A 17,559-nucleotide genomic window follows, 5' to 3' on the forward strand; every position below is an offset into this window, starting at 1 on the left:
CAGTTGGAAATTTGACCAACATAAATAGTGAATGAACCTTTAAAAACTGTGTGTATGTGTATATAGTGTGAGTAGGTTTATAATCTTATTATAATATTTAAATTGTGAGTTATCTAATTCATCTCAAAAACAAAAATAGAAATTACAATGTTAAAGAAAAAAGAGTGAAAAAGATATATTTTATAAGTAAATTTAACTTATATGTGTTTAAAAGTATATATTAAAATTATTAGAGTTTAATTTTAATATAATAATAATATAAAAAATTTTACATAAATAATAAATAATTATAATCATAATAAAGGCAAATAATAATTATAATAACACTAATAGTAAATAGTTATAATTATAATAGTAATAATAACAATAGTGAATAATAATAATAATAATATTTAAATTACAACAAAATAAAATATCACTAAAAAATATATTGAGGCTTTCAATTAAATGTGCAAACATATGATGCTCATCTATTCCATTAAATTTTTTTTCGACATTTGTTCCACTCATTTTTTGATACCCTTTAGATTTATCAAACTATTCTAATCCTAAAATTTTTTAAAAACATTACCCGTCCTTCTACGTGCAAGTCTCTTGCCTCTAATATATATATATATATATGGGTGGATTTTTATTATTTTACTTTTATTTCAAGTCTTCTATTTTTAGAATTTAATTAAAAAAAATAGAGTGAAAATAAAAAATAACATCTTATTTTTTAATATTTTATTTGTATTTTTATTTTTAAATTTTTTTATTTTAAAATTTATAAGAACAGAAAAGTAAAAATGATAAGTGCAATGATTAATTAAATAATATATCCACCATCTATTATTTTTAATTGATCATTTCAGTTAGTATGTCCATCATTTACTTACTACTCATTCAAGTTATTACGATTTTTTTTGCATTATATTTTGTTCAAATTTACATATCTTTACAAATTTAATTATTAAATAAATATCATATTTTAGAACGAATAGTTTCATAACATAATATCAGAACGCTTTCGCATTTCCCTCTTCCTCGTAAAAACGGTGTTGGAACATTAGAGATGGTGGCACCGCTGCCGCTACTGGAGTGCCTTGTTGGGGTTTTTATGAACAAGAGTGGTGGTAACAAAACATATTTTTTAATTTTTTTAATAATAGCTAAAGAAAAAGTATATGGAACTAAAATATGACCAACCAAAAAATAAACAAAACGGTTTAATTAAAATCATTTTTTGAATAATATGTTTGAAAATCGCTCCTGAGAGCACAAACCAAAACCCGATTTTTCATAGAACCCAAACACATTTTGGCTGATTTTTGGCTGATATTCTTTTGGTTCCCTAGTTGTTCTCATAGCTAAATAGTTCTTATTTAATTTTATTTATAAATTAATCTTTCATTTATTATTTACTTTTAAAATTTATTTTTTATTTTTTAATTATTAATTTGTTATTTATCATTTATGTTCATTAATAATTAAAAACAACTACAAAATATATCTTCCATTAATCCTTAAAAAAATTGTATTTGTTGTTAATTAAATTGATTTAGTTGACACCAATAAATTGGTAAAAGACAAGTAGCGTCACAAAAATCCATTAGAAGTATAACACAATCGATTGAATTGCACACTTTAATATGAGTTTTTTCGTATTCAATCGATTGAAAGTACAACATAATCGATTAAATTTTCCACGACAATATGAATTTTTTCTTATTCAATCGATTGAATTACATTGTAGAATATGAATTTTTTCGTATTTAATCGATTGGAAGTATAACACAATCGATTAAATTTGCACAGAATTATAGGTGTACTTCTTCGAGTATTTTTCGATGACTTTTTAAATATATGTTTTCTGTTTTTAGTTCTAAAATTTTTCTCTAATTTTATACACTATATAAATATATTAGTTTAAAAAAATTCATATTTTTATTATGAAGTAATGTTCTTTTTATTTATTATATCAACAACTATGTCATACAAATATTATGTTTTATCAATTACATTTTATTTAAAACAATTAATTTATTTAAAAAAATATTTCTATTTTTTATTTGTTTGTATTGTATTTATATATTTGCATATATATATTAATATTATTTCTATTCTTTAAATGTTTGTCGTGTAAATTGATATTTATTAATACTTAGGTAGAATTTTTTTTTATTTCATACCATACGTTTGCTGGGAATATAAATCCAATGGATATTGTATGATAGGAAATTTCTTTAATACATGCAATAAATGTGTTTTGCATTTATTAATTTTTCCTTCTAATCTTATTAGTAAATTATGCACAAATATGGTATTTCAGAAACAAAGCTATAAAGGAGTGAAGATGCATAATACATGCTATTCAATAAAATAGGGATAATTTATTGAAATAAATATTTTAGCCTTTAAATTTATCAGAATACACATTTTGCAAAATGGATATTAAAATGCATTTTTTTCATAAACTATATAAACCGTGACAGGAGTCCCGTGGTTTACGAATGCACGTAATCCGCTACAGGGGTGTCGCAGTCGGCAGTTTACGTTCGAAGCAAAGCGGTAGGAGTGTCGCAGTTTATGTGTGATTTGCAAACGTGCATAAACCGCTACAAGGGTCTAGCGATTTATGCTTTAGTGTAGACTTAGTTCATTTTCTATGGAGTATGAATTATTGGATGAAACTTTGGTATGCCTTTTTTATGTATGGCGCAACATAGGTTGGTGCTTTAATTTAATTGAAATTAGTCTCTTGAACTCATAGAATTACCAACAAATTTAGAACACCTTTACTCAAGAGAATCACAATTACATAGAGAAGCGCTACCAATAACCACATCACCGTAAAAACGAACAGTAAGTACAACTTTACTTAACATTCATACATGGAAAAGCATAGACTTTAAAACAGGACAACAACACAAATAAGAAAAGAAAAATAAAAGCTAATCATGACGACCTAATGACACCTATGCCTCGACTCTGGGTGCGGATCCTCACTGAGGGCAAGTCCTGCGAGTGTGTCCTGTCTGCCTGCATAGCTCACGTCGCTTCGGCCGACTAATATCGGCCTCATCCATGGTGTTACGGATTCTTGTTGACCTCAGTCGCCCTTTTCTAACATGTCTCATGTTAGGATCAAGAACGACAGTATGACCGTCGTACGGTGGCCACATACCCTCTGGAGCAGGGGGTGAAAATCCCATCCGGTATACACTGAACACCTTACTCATGGTATAAACCTCATCGTAACCGCTACATCCGCCCTAACCAACGGATAGATCCTCGCACAAATTACGTGGTAATCGAGTTGTCGGTGGTCGCTCGAAATCGAAGTGGCCAGGCAAGTGTGAGCTCTGTTGTACCTTCTAACCTCCCAGTTACCCTTGTGTTGCCGAATGCTATAATCCTTAACACTCATCACAGCTTCCTCCTTAGTCTGGTAAGATTGGCCAATCTAAAATTTCCCAGAAGTATTGCCCTCGTGTAATCCTTGGCCTCCGAAGGTGTGTGCCTCATCCGGTTGTTGACTCACTGCTTCCAAGTTTAACGTCGAGAAATGTGGCGGTTGTTGGTGGGACCTAGAACTGGATGGCCCCTGAGGTGTAGGTGGGGTCACCGGAGTCTCCTTCTCACTATCTCCCGATATGTGATCGGGCTCATCGTCCGAATCATCTTCCCGCATCGCGTCCTCAACGTGATCCGACTCACCACCACCAACAAGACCAGTAATCAAACCAGGTGACCTAGCTGCCGGTGCTGGAACAAGTGGAGATGCAGTTAAGAGACAACTAGGTGCGACGACAGGCATTGAAGTAGAAGCACCCCCACCGTCGTCGACTGAGGATTTGGCGCTGAAGCCCTGGAACTGTCGACATCGTCTTCCAACTTGGCAAACAACTCGTGTATTCTCACCTCCAGAAAACTCCGCCAACAATGAAACAAGACCTGCATGTCTTCATCCGACCCTATCACAAATGTTTCATACTGCACACCACTTGACATAACCGCCATCGGAATCTTGTAAAACACCTTCTTAACCAACTTGACCCCACACAACCCTGCCTTCTGCAATATGTTCCTCTTTAGATCCGACAAAGTATCAGTCGAACGGATAAAAACGCTCAGCGGTTCTTTATCAGTGAACTTAACACCATCCTATTATTTTTTTTTATTTTACCAGAGCAGTGGACTAGAACCAACAAGCTCTCCTCACTATCCATTTGTGAAAGTGTGAAAATGACTCTCTACAAATGCCCCACTCCCTATCTTGAGTGGTATATATAGGCGAATTTGACAAAGCATAAACCGCTAAACCCCTGTAGTGGTTTATGCACATTTGCAAATCACACATAAACCGCGACACCCCTACCGCGGATTATGTGCAACTTTGTTTCGAACGTAAACCGCGACACCCTGTAGCGGATTACATTCATTCGTAAACCGTGGGACTCCTATCACGATTTACATTGTTTATGAAAAAATACATTTCGGTATCTATTTTGCAAAATGTATACTCTGATAAATTTGGAGGCCAGAATATTTATTTCAATAAATTCTCCGTAAAATAGTGTCTATTTTTAATTTTTTTCAGCCAGTCACTATTAAAATGTCTCTAAAATTAGTTTTTCTCACACATAAAAAATTTTAAGGAGTAAATTATTAGGTATAAGTATTTTTAATATATATATATTATGTATAAAATATAAGTTTGATTTACATCCGATAATTATATATTTTGTGTTAACTATATGAGAAATGTATAAAATAGATTAGTAGTCAAATGAAAATGATAACAAAATATAAACGTGCAGTAATTCTTAATTATTTAAGTTGTATAAAAAATTAAAAAATAAAATATAATTGTAATGTCTTGTAAAAAGTCAACTGTATATACAATTTCAAGAGTATTTTTGATGAATTAATTTAAAAAAAAAATACTTTCTTTTGGTAAATTTATCTTCCAGTTCTAGTTTGAATTCATGTTGTTCATCCATTATATCTTGATGATATACTAACTCATCTTGTTGATTAATGCCATCGCATTCATCTTGGTGTTCCGTAAATATATGTAACATGTTAAAACTGTCCAATAAAAAAATTTATTCAGTAAACTAGGTCATATAATACTAACAAAATATAAAACTCATACAATAAACCAAGTTTTAGAGTCTAGATAAATTTTTTCAAACAATTAGTTATTGTTTGTATAATAAAATTTTTTTGAGTATATATAATTATTTTCTTCAACCAATCAATTAGATCATTTAGATAACTCAATAAATCAATTGTTTTTTTTAATCAGGTAATAAAATAGATTTACCGGTACAAAACTTACTTTTTATCATAAAACAATTGATTATTTTAAGGAAAAATATATTTTTTATTAATCAATCCATTGTTAAAATAATATATTAGTTTAAAAAAAAAAAACATTTTTCACTACTCAATCGATTTTATGGCACAGGATTCGGTGGTCCAGGAACTTTTGGACCACTTAGTGATCCAAGTAGAAAACATGTTTTTGGAGTTTTTTTTATCAATTACTACTTAGTCTTTGAACTAATTTTAATTACAAATTAACCCCATATATTTTATTTAATTATAAAAATAGTTTTTTATTTTATAAATTATTATTTTATCAATTATCTATTATATTTATTAACAATCAAATACAAAAATAACAACCAATTATATCATCCATTCATCCTAATAATTCCAATTGATTAAAAAATTAACTTTGATCTCGTTACGTTCGTCCATGGCTTCCAAATCGTGTTTCCTTGAAATTCAATCGATTGGTTTTTCAAAACAATCGATTGAATGATAACTCAATCGATTGGTTTACACTATATCACAAAACAATCGATTGAAAGTTGTAAGGTAGAATGGTAAAAAGCTTAAACCAATCGATTGTTTATACTTTCCAATCGAATGAATGCCTCAAAACAATCGATTGTTGTTGTTACTCAATCGATTGAATTCACGAAAACAACATGGATTTGCCAAATACAATCGATTGGAAAGTGATGACATTGAAGTTTTAACCAAATTCAATCGATTGGTAATGTAATCCAATCGATTGGAAGGTGATGAAGTTGAATATTTTGCCAATTTCAATCGATTGGTAATGGTACCCAATCGATTGAAATGTGATCTGCGGCTATTTCAATCTTGTTATCTTTTTAGAAATTATCTTATTATTCATCTATCTTATCTTTAAAATTCTATCTTTAATTTTTTCTGTTTTATTTTTATGTAGATAAACTAATCTTATCTTTTTCTTAATATTAACATTATAAATTGGTGAATAATCCATCACTAATTATTCAATCCCACCATTGAAATCGTGTATCATTTTCTTTGATTATAAAAAATTTAATTGTTTTTTTTTGGAACATCCATCTACTCAATATCCAATTTTTTTAATTTTCATCCGTCTATTTAATATTCACTATTTTTTCATCGTTATCCACTATTTCTTCATCGTTAATCACCGTTGCAGCAATCAGCAAAGGTCCAATCAAAAGAAAAACAATTAAATTTTTTATAATCAAAGAAAATAATACACGATTTCAATTGTGGGATTGAATAATTAGTGATGAATTATTCACCAATTTATAATGTTAATATTAAGAAAAAGATAAGATTAGTTTATCTACATAAAAATAAAACAGAAAGAATTGAAGATAGAATTTTAAAGATAAGATAGATGAATAATAAGATAATTTCTAAAAAGATAACAAGATTGAAATAGCCGCAGATCACATTTCAATCGATTGGGTACCATTACCAATCGATTGAAATTGGCAAAACATTCAACTTCATCACCTTCTAATCGATTGGATTACATTACCAATCGATTGAATTTGGTTAAAACTTCAATGTCATCACTTTCCAATCGATTGTATTTGGCAAATCCATGTTGTTTTCGTGAATTCAATCGATTGAGTAACAACAACAATCTATTGGTTTAAGATTTTTACCATTCTACCTTACAACTTTCAATCGATTGTTTTGTGATATAGTGTAAACCAATCGATTGAGTTATCATTCAATCGATTGTTTTGAAAAACCAATCGATTGAATTTCAAGAAAACACGGTTTGGAAGCCATGGACGAACGTAACGAGATCAAAGTTAATTTTTTAATCAATTGGAATTATTAGGATGAATGGAGGATATAATTGGTTGTTATTTTTGTATTTGATTGTTAATAAATATAATAGATAATTGATAAAATAATAATTTATAAAATAAAAAACTATTTTTATAATTAAATAAAATATATGGGGTTAATTTGTAATTAAAATTAGTTCAAGGACTAAGTATTAATTGATAAAAAAACTCCAAAAACATGTTTTTTATTTGGACCACTAAGTGGTCCAAAGGTTCCTGGACCACCGAATCCTGTGCCATAAAATAGATTTACCGGTACAAAACTTACTTTTTATCATAAAACAATTGATTATTTTAAGGAAAAATATATTTTTTATTAATCAATCCATTGTTAAAATAATATATTAGTTTAAAAAAAAAAAACATTTTTCACTACTCAATCGATTTTATGAATAATAGAAAGATTGTCTCACGAGAAATTGCAAAATAAAAATTTTATTCACTAACCAATCAATTTCGGATCAAACAATCAATTATTTCTTGAACGATTTAAGATGAAAAAGACGCTTTCATGAACCAATCGATTACTACAATGAAAAAATCGATTAAATCTCTATAGATTGTGATTTCTACAACTACAAAAATCGCATAACGATGAACAAGATAACTAAAGAGATTGATAAATAATTAGTTGGGTAATTGAAAAACAAATTGATAGATTATATACTAATTATTAATATTAGCATTAAAAAAGATAAGATTATAGTATCTAAATTAAAATAAAATTAAAAAGATTAAAGATAAAATTTTAAAAATAAGATTGATGAATAATAAAATAATAATTTATAAAATAAAAAATAAATTTTAAAATTAAATATTAGATAAAAAATTAATTTGTAAATAAAATTAAGTAAGGATTTTTCAGCCATTATTTAAAAAAAATAAAAAATATGTTTGATTATTGTGGCCATTTAATAATCAAAACGTTGTTAGAACATCAAATTTTTCGTAAAGAGTGATGACTCAATGATAAAAATCGATCGAATAGTACAGAGAATGGAATAGGATCTAATTGCACATACTAAAAATAATTATCTTTCATATTAATCGCATGTGTATAGTTATTTAAAAGAATGGATGTAATTGCACATGTAAAATGCTTACACAACTAGGGCATCAAAATTAAACTAAAAAAATCATATTTTTATATTGATTACATAAATAATTGTCTAAAAAAATAAATATAATTGTATGATTATAAAATATTGTATACTACATTAAAATTAAACTTATGTTTTATTTTAATAAATACATAATAAATATATTTAAAGCTTTAATTTTATATTTGTATAAAAAAATTCAATTAATAACCATTATATTTTTAGTGCTTGTTTGTGCGCTATTATTTTGATAAAAAAAGATCTTTTTCAATGAAAAAAGATCTTTTTTTTATTTTTTAGCACTAAAAAAATAAAAAAAAATATCTTTTTTGAGAAATTGTAATTTACATCTTTTTTTAAAAGATCTTTTTTTCTTAAAAAAAAATATTTTTTATGTAATAAATAAACAAAAAATATTTTTATATTATTATATTCAAACATAATAAATAAATAAAAAAATATTTTTATATAAAATATCTAAATATAAAATTATTTTTACTTTTTTATAAGAACTTTTAAAAAAAGATAAGATTTTTTTTTTTTTTATAAGAAGTTCACCCAAGTTTATATTAAAAAACATTAATTCTTTCTCAAGAAACAATTACCAGTGATCCCGAAAGGTTAGGAATCCTTGAGAAGAGAGTAGAAACCAGAAGCTCGAAAGGGAGATCGAGGTTGTGGGTTTGGGTTGAGGAGGGTGTAGTAACTAATTACAGTAATAATTAATAATAATATAAATATTTAATTGAGATAGAAAATAGAATCCGAAGATGAAGGACCTTGGAGTCGATGAAGAAAAACCCTAAGAGAAGGAAGAACGAAGAAGAAGAAGAAGGAGGAGGAGGAGGAGGAGGAGGAGGAGGAGGAGGAGTGGTAGATGCTGGTGGCGGAAGGAACGGAGTGGGATCTGAAGTGGTTCCTTCAGTGGCTATCCTTCGCACTTGTTATCGCCCTTGCCTTGCACACTTTCGTTAAGGACACAGCCTCTAAGTACTTTCAACGTAACAGCAATAACCGTTTCGATAACCCACTCCAACAACCAATGCCTGGCGTTCTCGACGACCCTTCCTGCGCCGCGTGTGGAGCACGCGCCACCAAGAAGTGCTCGCGATGCAAAGCTGTTCGATACTGGTTAATTTTCTCTTTTCCTTTTCATTATTAATTATTAATTATTTATTATTATTACGATTAGAATTAGAATAAATCTTCAGATTGGTCATTGCTATCTTTTGGAGTTTAATTTTGATGCCCTAACGATATAGTTGAATCAAATTCACATGCTTTTGATGATGTTTTAAGAATGAGTATATGTTTGTGTATCGACCAATGATCATTGACCATGCATAATTGCATATAAATCAAATCCTAGTACAAAACAAGAAAAATAATTTTCAATGTACGGGGTAAGCGGTTTTAGTTATTTGGTAGTTTTCTTTAGCATAGTCTGGTACTTTTTTTTTTAAATTTCTATGAGTACTGAAATTAAATCCATAAAGTAATAATCAATTTAAGGAATATATTGATGTCTATTTTCAATATAGAAGGATCAAATTGAGGTTTAAAACTTTTTAATCAATACATGAATAACTTGACATCTATGTATCTTTGGAGGACTAATTTGAGTATCAGTATTTACTTTTGTCAAATTACCACTATTGATTATTATAATTTGTGGGGTTGTATTTGGTAAAACTATATGGCATTTGCAATTGCTTTACTTTTGAGTTTCTAGAGTTCGCTTAACTTTTATGCTTCAAATTGATATAACATAATTATTTCCGGGTTACATATGAAGCTGACCATTTAGATTGACATTTTTCAATTTCATCTTTTATTTTCTAGTAGCAATGGTTGTGCTTGTTTATTTACATTTTGTTTAATTTAGCTTGACATCAATGAAAATCTGCATGGTTTTTTCTGATATAATATAATTGACTGTAAGTACTAGATAAATAGGGGCAAAAGCTGAAATTTGGGTTTTTTGTTCTTACGTGTGTCAATCAAATTTTCAGCTCGCAAGAATGCCAACAGTCACATTGGAAGTCCGGACATAAGGCGAAGTGTACAGTAAATTCGAATAAAAATGGGACTAACAATTGTGTGTCAAAGCCTTCGGCAGCTGGGGAGAAAAGTTCATCTTCAATTGCATTGATACCAAGTTCCAAAACTTCGAGGCCTATCAAGAAGCCTAAAGATGTAATTTTCTATCATAATCTTTATTGACAAATTTACATTTTTCTTTGCTTTGCTTACCATAGGACCTAGTTTGCCTAAGGCACACTGCCACTATGAGATGATACAAGACTAATGCCTTGAGGCCAGAGATGCGATAAGATTAATATTATGACTTTTCAGTTTGGTTATGTTAAGTGTAATTCTTTTAATATAGAACACCAAGCTAACTTAGCCATCATCTAATGGTAGATGATGGATGAGTCAACAATGTCCTATGTAAAATGAGTACAACAAACATCAACGAACATTTTTCTTTGCAATTTACAAAACTCTTGAGCTACTTGTAGTTAAGCACCAACCACTTGGTTTTCTTTTTAACAGTCTCACCATTTACCCTGTGTAGCATCAGAATTAGCAAGTTAGATGGTTGGTATTTCACAGATTTTCCATAATGTTGTCAATTTGTCACTAAAACCTTATACTGTCCCTGGGAAGCAAAGGCACACCCTCAATGACTAGGGCATTGCCTCAACCAGCAAAAGATGCCGACCCTTTTGGAAATTGGTGTTGGAACCTTTGATATACTGTCTTATTCTGTAGTTAAATCTTATGTATTTTCTCTCTTGCACTCCTAACACATACTTGTCTCATTTTTTTCAGGTTCTTTTTCCTTACGATGAATTCATTAAATTCTTTAACTCGGAAAAGCCAGGATTTCCTCCTTGTGGACTCCTGAATTGTGGAAACAGGCATGTCCTTGTCACTCACAAGATTTGGCTTAATAATGCTGGAAAAATGTTATTTGTACATATGTGGATTGGGTGTGGATTCCACTTAAACAGGTCCACATCAAATTCAGTAGTGGATCAGTGTGAAGTTGACATGCTGTTCTGCACCCCATATGTACAAATAACACAAATCATTATGCTATCATCAATAAATTGCATTAGAGGATCAGAGTGAAATTAACATTCATTACGAGTCTTTGCAGTTGCTTTGGAAATGTGGTTCTTCAGTGTCTCTCATTCACAAGGCCACTTGTTGCGTACTTGTTGGAAAAGGGCCACCACAGAGAATGTAATGTCATAACTCAGACCTTTTGATTCTTGCTGGATCTCAACTACCCATGATGCCTTATTTTGTTAGTGTGGTTTTTCAGGCAGTTGCAATAGTGATTGGTGCTTTCTTTGTGAATTTGAAGCTCATGTTGAAAGAACAAGGTCAAGTTCTCAGGCATTTTCTCCGACCAGTATTCTTTCCCGTTTGTCTAATATTAGTGGTACTTTGGGTTGTGGAAGTCAAGAAGATGCTCATGAGTTCATGAGGTTTGTATTTTATTCTCACATTGTTATTTCACTTTTCTTGTACTTTGGACTGCTTTGAAAGGGTGTATATCTTATATATTGTTTGGCAATATATGAAGGTCTTTCTTTAATATATTTTTTCTCGAACTTATTTTTTTAGATTATGCATTGATGCTATGCAATCTGTTTGCCTTGATGAATTTGGTGGAGAGAAGGCCGTCCCTCCTAAGCTTCAGGAAACAACTCTTATTCAACACATTTTTGGTGGCCGGCTTCAATCCGAGGTTAGACATCAAATAAGACGGAAATTTATTTCTCTTGATATAAGGGGATGCATTCTCTTGTTTCTTTTGTTCTGGCATTGGGGCATGCCATGATTATATGCTTCTTGCTGTGGCTTCTTTTTCTTTTTATAGTTTGAACTGAAGAAGTTAGTCTAGCCTCAAGAGTTTAGGCTACATGGTAGACACTCCATTTGAGATTGGACTTTGGAAAATAGCATGATATCCTGTTCAATTTGTGTTAGAAAACAGTTTTCACAGATCTATAATTTAGCTCATAATGATGACTTGAAACATGCAACACTCTGTATCTGAAAGCGAATTATATTCTCCCTTTTGGCTTTGTTGTTATATGGATAAGATTCAAAGCTGCGTGTCATTTATAGCTTTTTTGGTTATAGTTTCTTCGTGGAGTAGTCTTTTCCTTATAAGATATTAAATCTTAATAGGTTTTGTGGCCAAATATCAGTTTTTGTCTTTTGCGTTATATTGATTCTAAATGGATATGGCTGTTTCATTCTGTTAATTTTTTTCCTGTGAAATATAGGTGTTTTGCACAAAATGCGAAAATATTTCAAAACAGTATGAAAATATGATGGATTTGACTGTTGAAATTCATGGAGATGCTGCCTCCTTAGAAGAATGTCTAGACCAGTTTACAGCCAAGGAGTGGCTCCATGGAGAAAATATGTATAAATGTGATGGGTAAGGATACCGTTTATATCAAAAGATACTAGCAATAATTTTATTATCAATTTTTTGTCTTTATCTCCAACCCCGTGTCATTGATATGAGCATCCTTTAAGAATTCTATGTAGTTAACAATAACTTCTTTTGAACTTGGAATGTTTGATTTATTGAATGTAAAGGACATGAGGATTGTTTCAAGGGAAGTTTTCACAGGCTTCAATTTTAATGAGGAAAATATTGTGGCTTCAAAAATTTCATGCCTTCTTATATGAAGATTATGCAACTATTTGCTAAGAATCATATTTGTCCTCAGAGCTAACCCGTCCTCCCTCTTTTGCCAAGCTATCCACTTTTGCCATGTGCAAACCCTGTTTTAAACATATGTTTTGCTGCTGTTTGGCAGGTGCAAAGACTATGTTAAGGCGTGGAAGCGTCTCACTGTGAATCGTGCCCCAAATATTCTTACAATTGCCTTAAAAAGATTTCAGGTCTGTGTAGTACATTCACTGACAACAAATGCATGGAAATAGATGTTAATTGTTGTAATTTGTATGTGTATGTTTATTAATTTACCATAATTGTACACCATACTTGGGGAACATTTCTGTAAAGTGTTGTGTTTTGGACTTCCTTGTCAGATTTTCTCATGTTCTTTTTGAGGTATTGTACTTGCAGAGTGGCAGGTTTGGAAAACTTAACAAGAGAATATCATTCCCAGAGACTTTAAATCTTAGCCCCTACATGAGTGAAGCTGGAGATGGATCTGACATTTACAAGCTATATGCTGTTGTAGTCCATATTGATATGCTAAATGCTTCATTCTTCGGCCACTACATCTGCTACATCAAGGATTTCAATGGAAACTGGTATAGGATTGATGATTGGAAGGTAAACTTTTTTCATCCCATTGAATTATGAATTTTTTCTTTATGGTCATCAATTGTTGCATATACGGTGCTTGAACCTTAAATATCCTCGTATGGTTTGTGTTACATTTATTAGGTCACGAAGGTGGACATGGAGGAGGTACTTTCTCAAGGTGCATACATGCTATTGTATAACAGGTAATTGTTGTGACTGTTTTAGAGAGGCTAATGATCTCGATCATTTGCTCTCTGAGACTCTGACATACTTGCGCGCTCTGTGTCTTATTTCTTCGTTCTCACTGCTCCGTGCCAATGTTACTTGGGTTTGATTGAAATGTGATTTGAATGTCCATATGTAGTATAATATCTGTTCAGCCTCAATTAATGTTGAACCTTGAATTTTTGTTGGATAATTCGATTTTTCTTATACGGATATGAAAAGAGTTTTTCATCTTCAAAGCTAATTTTAGTTATTTTGCTTAAATAGGTTTGTGCTAAGTGCTAACAGCTAGTTCCAATAATCAAATTCGGAGCCAATGCATGCAGCTTTCATTAACTTTTTCCGTCTATTACTTTATGATTGAGGTGGCTAGTATTGCTTGATTTGATCCTGAACAGGTCTAGTGCTCAACCATCCAGCCTTCAAATTCAAGCAACGGAATCATCAGAACCAGCACCAGCGCAAACGGTTAAGGTGGAACGAGAGCAAGGTCCAAATGAACTAGTTGAATGCCTCTCAAATATGAATGCTCAGGCTGCGACTTGCAATGGAGCTCGCGAGGTTTCTCCATCTTATAGTAGTCCAGAACCGAAGGTCTCTGGCAACAAATATGAGCCTCTGTCTGGAATGAACGCTGATGCCAAAGGAGAGCATTCTGAGGATGTCGATATTAGTGATGCTGAGCCAACCGATGTTACAAATATTTCCAGTAGTAAAGTTGAATCATCCGACATACCTATTTCTCCAGCCGACAAAGATTCGCGGAACGTAGACATGGACCAATCCCAAGCGAAGACCTCTGGCTGCACAGAAAAGAAAGACGACACTCATACAGTTAGGTCTGGCCCCTCTCCAGTTTCGCCAACCAATTTTGCTGTTTCAATGGGTCGTCAAAACATGGGAGAGAACTTGGAACATAATACAGAAGTGGTTAAATGCAAGTTAACAACAAAAGATAATGCATACTGTGCCAATGGCAATGGCAATGGCTATGCCAGTGCGAACAAATCCATTACTGCAGTTGAGGATGCCGAAACTGACCAAGGAAATGAAGCTAACAAAGTAGGAATAAAAGGGGACAAGTTAATAATGTAGGTGCTTTTTATTTTTCTGGGCTTCTTTTTTTTTCTTAATATTATTTGATTATCCCATCATCTAAAAGAGGTGGTGAGTTGGGAAATTTTTGTCACAGGTTAACATTATTTGCAGGAACTTTATATCTTATTGTAACACTTTTATATGGATACTCTAATTTATTAATATTGATAGAATAAAATTTTACAGCCCCTTGTTTCACTGATCCTTTTACACCTTGTAAATAAGAGGAGCAAAATAATGCTAGATTTCTGCTTATTGCTGAGGATTGTACTACCTAATCTAATTTCATAAATAAGAAAATTTTCTTCTTGCTTCATCAAGATAATAATTTGAGTGCACGTGTCATGCTTATGGTGGCTTTCTTATTTATTTAAGGTTTAATTATTCCGTAAGTCTCTATAGTTTCATCGAATTTTTAATTTTTTTATTTTTTACCAAAGATAGGAGACTCGAACCCGCAACCTCTTAATTGAGTATGAGGAGACTATGCCATTTGAGTTATAACTCATTGGCCATCGAATTTTCAATTAGGTCTTTATATATATATTTTTTTCAATCGGGTTCTTATACCATATTTTTTTTAATTTAGTCCTTATTAACATTAAACGTCTAAAAAATGCTAGTGAATCGTGAATTTATTTATCTACCCATGTCTTTCATGTATATAGGTTCATATGAAATGAAATTTTTTCCCATTTTATTTTTCTTCTTCTACTTTTTCTGAGACACTTGTGCGCTCTTTATCAGTTGTGTCTAATCATGGTAAGAGGTATGTTGTTTGTGGGAGGATGCTAAAATACAATTTTTTTGAGTGGATTGATGATGATGATAGTTGAAAGAATGGGTGGCCAAAAGAAAATGATGGGAGAGTTCACTATTTTTGTGGTGACAAATACTTCGAATTTTTGGAACAAAAAGGAATCTAAACAGAAGATTTATTCTTGCTCTAACAGAAGATGGCAAATTTTTTGAACGGGTTGATGAAAGTGATGCAACAAGAGAAAAAGTATCTGTTGCGGTTAGAGTTGTAGGAACACAAGATTATGGTATGTTGGAGGCTGGAGTAAGAAAATTAGATGCACAAGCAAGGAAGATAGAGAGATTAAGTGTGAAGATAGAGAGATTGATTGTGAAATATGGACAAATAGATGCTTGTGTAGGTAGATTGTGTGATGAATTTAATGTTGTCCAATAACAATTTGAGAGATTGAAAGACAATATAAAAAATCAATGCAAAATGCAATATATTCTTGATAGTCACATTTATCATTTATGCCTCAAAGAAGATCTTTCATGATCATCAATTGAATTTTATAAGATTCTATTTATTTTTTCTCTGAACTTTGATTAATATTCTTAAATTGAATCGTTATCTCGAAATATCTTAAACAGTTACTCCTTCAATATGAATTTAGATTGACTCTTGGATTCGTATCAAATTTTGAACAATTGACTCATTCTTTAGATATTCAAATTTTATAAAATCAGATCTAGACGGGCTAAGGTCCAGTTTGGGTAAACAGTTTAATTAAGTTTCTTTTGAAAAAATAGCTTAAACAATAAATTGTTATATTAAAAGTAATTTATAAATAAGTTATTTTGTTTTTGAATTTTTAGTTCTAAAAGTGCTTATTTTATAGAAATGTGATAAAAAGTAGTAGTATTATGATTTATGAGAGAAGTCATTTTTTTAACTTTTCTATAAGCTCCTAAATAGTTTTTTAGAAAGCTGTAATTTAATTTTAAAAATTACACCATATATTAATACTACTACTTTTTATAAGTTGAAAGTTCAAAAAAATTACTTTTGAACCTTCTCAAACAGGTGCTAAATCTGTTTCGGAATATTTTTAATGTTTTACTTTTGTCATTTGACTGAAAATTGATAATTCAATTTATTGCGATACAAACTCTTTTTATTTATTAACTAGTGTATCAATTGATTCACTTTTTATATATTATAGATGTGTTAAAATAATAAAAATAGAAATAGTTGAAATGATAAGTTGTTTATAAATCAGCGAAGAAGTCTTAATTTTTAGTTATGAAAATAACAAAATAATTTTTGTATGAATTATATATAATAAAGAGTATTTTAGAAAAAAAAATAGACACAATTTTTTTCATATTTTCATTATATATAGCATAGAATTATAAATATAACACTAATTAGAAGAGAGACTAGTGATTAAAACAAATTAAAATAATAAAAAAAATTAAAATATTTAATTTGCTAGTAATTAAAACAAATCTGAACTATTTTAATGAAAAAAAAATTAGAACAAAGAACTATGAAGAAGTAGAATGAACTACAAAGAATTATTCTGAAGGTAATAGTTATTAGTATCCTTTTTATAGAAGAAAATGAATGGTAGGGTTGGTAAAAAAAAAAAAATTTTTCACCTAATTTTCTAAGGATAATAATCAACCATGAACGTGAAACGCAGAAGTTACAAATTTTAGCTTCTCCTGAACGTGATTTCAGAGGCAGAATCAATTCTGCTTTCAGAGAAATAAAAATGTCCAAACATAAAAGTGAAACTTTCAAGAAATTCAAACGTACTTCTCTCCTTCCTAACACATTTGCCAAACACACCCTTTTTAAGGTATTGCTTATATGATCTTATTTTTGAGAGTGATAGTGTTTGTGTAACTTGGT

The 17,559-nt window shown here is 30.5% G+C and overlaps 1 protein-coding gene across 1 annotated transcript; it reads left to right on the forward strand.

Annotated features, from left to right (window-relative positions):
• Positions 1-8,844: 8,844 nt before the first annotated feature.
• LOC112755850 (ubiquitin carboxyl-terminal hydrolase 18) lies at positions 8,845-15,098 on the forward strand. The gene is made up of 11 exons (XM_025804153.2): positions 8,845-9,397; positions 10,279-10,462; positions 11,102-11,190; positions 11,433-11,518; positions 11,601-11,766; positions 11,906-12,029; positions 12,574-12,731; positions 13,120-13,204; positions 13,392-13,604; positions 13,719-13,780; positions 14,201-15,098. The coding sequence occupies exons 1-11, from the start codon at positions 9,144-9,146 to the stop codon at positions 14,895-14,897; spliced, it is 2,118 nt and encodes a 705-aa protein (XP_025659938.1). The 5' UTR covers positions 8,845-9,143; the 3' UTR covers positions 14,898-15,098.
• Positions 15,099-17,559: the final 2,461 nt, after the last annotated feature.

The sequence above is a fragment of the Arachis hypogaea genome, chromosome 6 (genome assembly GCF_003086295.3).
Source record: "Arachis hypogaea cultivar Tifrunner chromosome 6, arahy.Tifrunner.gnm2.J5K5, whole genome shotgun sequence".
NCBI lineage: Eukaryota > Viridiplantae > Streptophyta > Magnoliopsida > Fabales > Fabaceae > Arachis > Arachis hypogaea.

Excerpts from the sequence above, each read along its gene's own strand:
- LOC112755850 (XM_025804153.2), top strand. The coding sequence starts at position 9,144 with ATGCTGGTGGCGGAAGGAACGGAGTGGGATCTGAAGTGGTTCCTTCAG. Across the intron at positions 10,463-11,101 it reads CTATCAAGAAGCCTAAAGAT|GTTCTTTTTCCTTACGATGA; the intron begins GTAATTTTCTAT and ends CATTTTTTTCAG. Across the intron at positions 13,605-13,718 it reads ATAGGATTGATGATTGGAAG|GTCACGAAGGTGGACATGGA; the intron begins GTAAACTTTTTT and ends TACATTTATTAG.